Source organism: Pecten maximus, chromosome 12, assembly GCF_902652985.1.
Source record: "Pecten maximus chromosome 12, xPecMax1.1, whole genome shotgun sequence".
In the NCBI taxonomy this organism is placed as follows: domain Eukaryota; kingdom Metazoa; phylum Mollusca; class Bivalvia; order Pectinida; family Pectinidae; genus Pecten; species Pecten maximus.
In genome coordinates this window covers 32,109,609-32,114,476 of record NC_047026.1, presented here as the reverse complement: position 1 = coordinate 32,114,476, position 4,868 = coordinate 32,109,609, and the positions used below count along the sequence as shown (strand labels likewise).

Genomic DNA, 4,868 nt, shown 5'->3' with positions numbered 1-4,868 from the left:
TGATATTCCACTTTGAACAATGGACGCAGATGTTATTTTCACCTTTTCAAATGATAGAAATTAAGATCGTATTATACTTAGACAAGTAACAAACCGGTAATTCCCGCTGTGATAATTACACACTAATTAGATCGTTCACAAAGTACCGACAAATTGATGTGATATGCCCAAGCCCATCATACAGTCACGCCCATTGAAACAGGAGGGCGGGTCCGTCCAGCCAGGCCCAACTAAAACAACACAAGCCTTCGTCCGAAGACGTAGGCATTGTTGAGCTATTCATTAAGGTGCCGTGCTGAACAAACACTAATTTGTTTATACTACTCGACATAACTGACTGCTTTGAGAAACAATATGTTGTCTTTACCTCTAATTGTGATTACAACTGTCGACCTTGAAATCGAAGGTGTCAGAATTGTGTGAATGGTGTTTACGGTGGGAATCAGTAATTAGAGGGTAGTTTATAAGTCTACTGTTAAACGTAACAGGCTCATAACAGATTATCTCGCTCTCAGGTGACGCACGCGCTTACAGTTTTCGTAAAGTCCAGAGAATAAGGCAACTGGCAGCCAAGCTTGGACATCTAAAAAGTTCAAGGGAGTAAGACATATGATAACCAAGCTTTGATTCGTCGAAAAGAGTAAAAAACTTTGAAGTGACAAGTATAAACACAGAAATAATTTATCAACAATATTGTTGATCAATTTAATATCAACGTTTTCGACAAAAATCACAGTATTTTACCCTGTCGCGGAGTTTGAAGACAACAATCAATCGGAATGGTTCTCGAAACTAACACCGATTTGGTGTACAAAAAGCAAGCTTTTACCATCGAGAACTTAGCCAAGAGTAGCCGAGATGAGAGCGATGGACCAACACCTATGAAATCTGAAACAGTATTTCATGGCATCAACAGAAGCCTAGACGGCATTAGTCTTGGATTTTTACATCAGCCGTCTGTGCCTAACCCTGACCGGCTTACACCACTATCGGATCCCGGATATAAATCACTCAACAGTACACCACCTATGTCAGAAGATGTACCATCTAAACGTCGCCGCTGTAGCTCCGGATGTGACGAACAGACACGCTCAACTATACCAAGCAGCAGCAGCAGCCCTAGTGACGTCAGCTACGATTCCATAAGCCCATATACTTCTGGTAGGTCAAATACATTTTCGGTTTGTCTTCAGAAATTCTGCATTTATGTAAGCAATGAATGCAATACTAAGCTAGGGCCAAGGACAATTGAAACCTATATATATATTTTTGGATTGCCCTGATACGATATTGCATTGCGACATTATGAAACAACACAAATGAGATTAAGATATGATTGTATGGATTAAAAAAAAAAAAACAAAAGCAACTTGCAAGGGCTCAAATCACAGGGATAGATCAAACCTGGGCCAAACAAAAATTGCAATTTAAAATTTTGAAATGTACATAATTTCTGTATATGAGTATTGAAATAATTAGTCACAATTTGCGATACTTTCTGAGTGCCCAAGTTAATACAATATGGCCATGTCCACACTGATCTGGTACTGTAGCCCCCCCCCCCCCCCCCCCCCCTACTATAAATAGCCTTTATTGTGAATTAATGAAAATAAAATTTACTTCATAGAAGCTTAAAATTATACTTCACTGGTATAGGTATAGAGAATGCCAGGTAAAAATTGAACCTTTCAAAATATATTGATTATAAATAATCTGTAGGAAAAATCAATATATATACATACAATGTATAACAACAGCAAATTCATTATATCTGAAAATAAAAGCAAAAAGAATGATGTAATGGTAAACAGCGCGCCAACAAATGTTATATATACCTACCATACATTAGAATTACACTACTCAATTAACACAAACCGATACCACATGATGTAGGATATATATATAATTTACAATAAACATTAAACTTTTAATAAAAAATTATCCGCTATGTTTTACTATATTTAGGTACGTATATTTTATATTATATATTGACAGACACGGACGCTTGTTCAGAAGATCAGAACCGGAGAAAGAAAGCCCGAACAGCATTCTCTAGCGAGCAGGTGTATGGACTAGAGCAGAGATACCAAGCACAGAAATATCTACCCTCGTCAGAGAGAAGTAGACTCGCCAAGAAACTCGCCCTCACTGACCAACAGGTATGTTAATATGATCTATCAACTTATAAATAGATGTGTTAAGAAACGGTTTATGTTACAAAGTTCTGCCATAGAGATTGTACTTCACTCAAGTCTCTAAGACGTAAAATTATAAAGCCCCCCCCACCACACACACACACATGGTAATTTAAAATAATGTCCGTCGTAAAATTAAGACGTGACTACATGTACATTCAAACTAAGTTCTACTGTGATGAAGTTAAAATTCTACGTTTTCAGATAATTGGGGTGTTCGGTTTACAAAGAGAAGACACAATTAATATGACTTATGGATATGATAAAAATAAATGGGTTGTAGATTTCATTTTAAACGGATAATGTCCGATTATTGCGTATCCACAAAATATTATGATGACATTTTTACTCATTTACACATAGAATTACCTTTAACACGGTCAAGATTAACGCGTTCAAGATGTATATTTTATTTAAGAATGAAGTGTTTAGTTTAGCACAATATATATACAGTGTAGAAGGCGATGGAAAATCCATAATAAACAAGTTTTTTTTTATTTCAGGTAAAAACATGGTTTCAAAATCGACGCATGAAGGAAAAGCGCCACCAACGGGATGAGGAACAGACACGCAACTTTTATTTGCCAACAGGTGGCGTTGACATCGCACAGCTTCACGCTATGGGCATGCCGTGTCCCCCACCTTACAAGGCCCAATCACCAACCTTCGGACACATCTTCCCTTCTCCCATCAGCAGCGCCATTTCTGGATACCAGTTTCATTCGCCAACGCACACGGCGCCACCTTCAAATGGACCGGACCGACTACACCCGAACTATTTAGGATATTCCCCAGTTCTCGGAGCGCTACCAATGTTTCCCACCCAATCATCGGCTTCCCGGCATGCACCCGTGATATCAACACCTCTTACCAGTACGCCTGTGTCAAAGTCTCGGACGTATTTAAGCGATACTCGGGGACGTTCTCCAGCGTGACAGCATTGTTAAAAATATCACAGAGATCTACATATACATGAATTTTATGTTATGTGTATATTCCTTATGATTGTTATTTATTTTGTTATGCAAGTTAATTGTTTTTGTGCCAAATTGAAGAACAAATTCCTTTAATAAAAATCATGTAAGTGATATGGCATTATTTATTCTCAATGCATGGATGTAACCGATTTATGAAATATTCCACAGGAACGAAAATATCCAGAAATAATCTATTTAGAGCGATTGATGCCATGAAATCTAAGTCGAATCAAGGTAATGTCACGGTCTCAGTATCCGGGTAGTGACAAGTGTCATACATGTATTTTACAATGAAATACACCATTTTCCAATGACGTCAATTTCTGTTAAGGTGAATATGACCCGTAATCTAATATTCCTGGCTACATGTATCCAATCTACCTATCCTAATCGTATTGCTAAATTAGGCCTGAAAATCACGGGAAGAAAAAAAACGTGGTATAGACTTCTAGATCGATAACCAAAACTGAAAGGATTCATTTCTTTACCTATTCACGTTTAAAGCTATATATCACAATGTAGCCATAATATAGAATTAAATAAATGGAAACCAGATTAGAAGATCTTTCTGGTATGTCGTATTCTAATACGCGATGTTTTTTTCACTTCGCTTCCAGACTCGGTTCATTAGGGGTTATTGGGGTTCCGTGTGGGATTTTATAGAGTGTAATAGTCGGTCATTCAGCCATTCTAAGTTCATGGACTATAAGTGATGTTTATATTGCATATTGTTGTATATATAGACGGCTTTCTGGCTTGGATGATGGTCATAGCACGGACCCCATCTCATTTATCGGGAAGCATTCATTTTTCTATCCCTCCCCCAAACTATTCACTCGAGTTACCTCCCTGTAACTGCTCCCCGCCTTATAGTAACACAGTCAGTGAGGCCATGTCAAAGAATGGTACATATAAGTAATTTCAGATATACAATTTTGTGGTTGTCGTCGCTATATGACGACTGAAAATATTATCGGTGCAAAAATAAAGATGCTAACAAAGAAAATAACGATCAATTAAAAACAAGAATACTTTGTTCTATATTTTTGTAATAATTACCCTCATCCAAAAGTTTGAAGTTCCAATTTAATATTTTGAATCGAAAGTTCATTTTGTATAATACATTTTATAAAGGATCTTAGCAAGTGCAAGTTTGTAAGACCTAATAAAGTTGAAACAGCAAATAACCAAACACATTAATTAGATTGAAAATTGTCGTTTTATTAATAGAAAACCCCGACCGTTTGTGATACGATATTCATTTACATTCGACATCATAACACGCACAAACATACTCTATTGGTCTTAGGTGGGTACACCTCCACAAATATGAACCAGGTCTAGTGATGTACCGATACACACCTCCACAAATATGAACCAGGTCTAGTGATGTACCGATTGACTACTCCACAAATATGAACCAGGTCTAGTGATGTATTGATACACACCTCCACAAATATGAACCAGGTCTAGTGATGTACTGATAGACTACTCCACAAATATGAACCAGGTCTAGTGGTGTACATGTACCGATAGACACCTCCACAAATATGAACCAGGTCTAGTGATGTACATGTACCGATAGACACCTCCACAAATATGAACCAGGTCTAGTGATGTACCGATTGTACCGATAGACACCTCTACAAATATGAACCAGGTCTAGTGATGTACATGTACCGATAGACACTTCTAC

At 37.4% G+C, this 4,868-nt stretch overlaps 1 protein-coding gene across 1 annotated transcript; it reads left to right on the top strand.

The window, feature by feature from the left end:
• The first annotated feature begins 480 nt into the window (after window positions 1–480).
• Window positions 481–3,298, top strand: LOC117339674 (homeobox protein vent1-like). Its single transcript, XM_033901387.1, has 3 exons — window positions 481–1,161; window positions 1,996–2,159; window positions 2,699–3,298. Exons 1-3 carry the CDS (start codon window positions 780–782, stop codon window positions 3,128–3,130), a joined length of 978 nt encoding a protein of 325 aa, XP_033757278.1. The 5' UTR covers window positions 481–779; the 3' UTR covers window positions 3,131–3,298.
• Window positions 3,299–4,868: the final 1,570 nt, after the last annotated feature.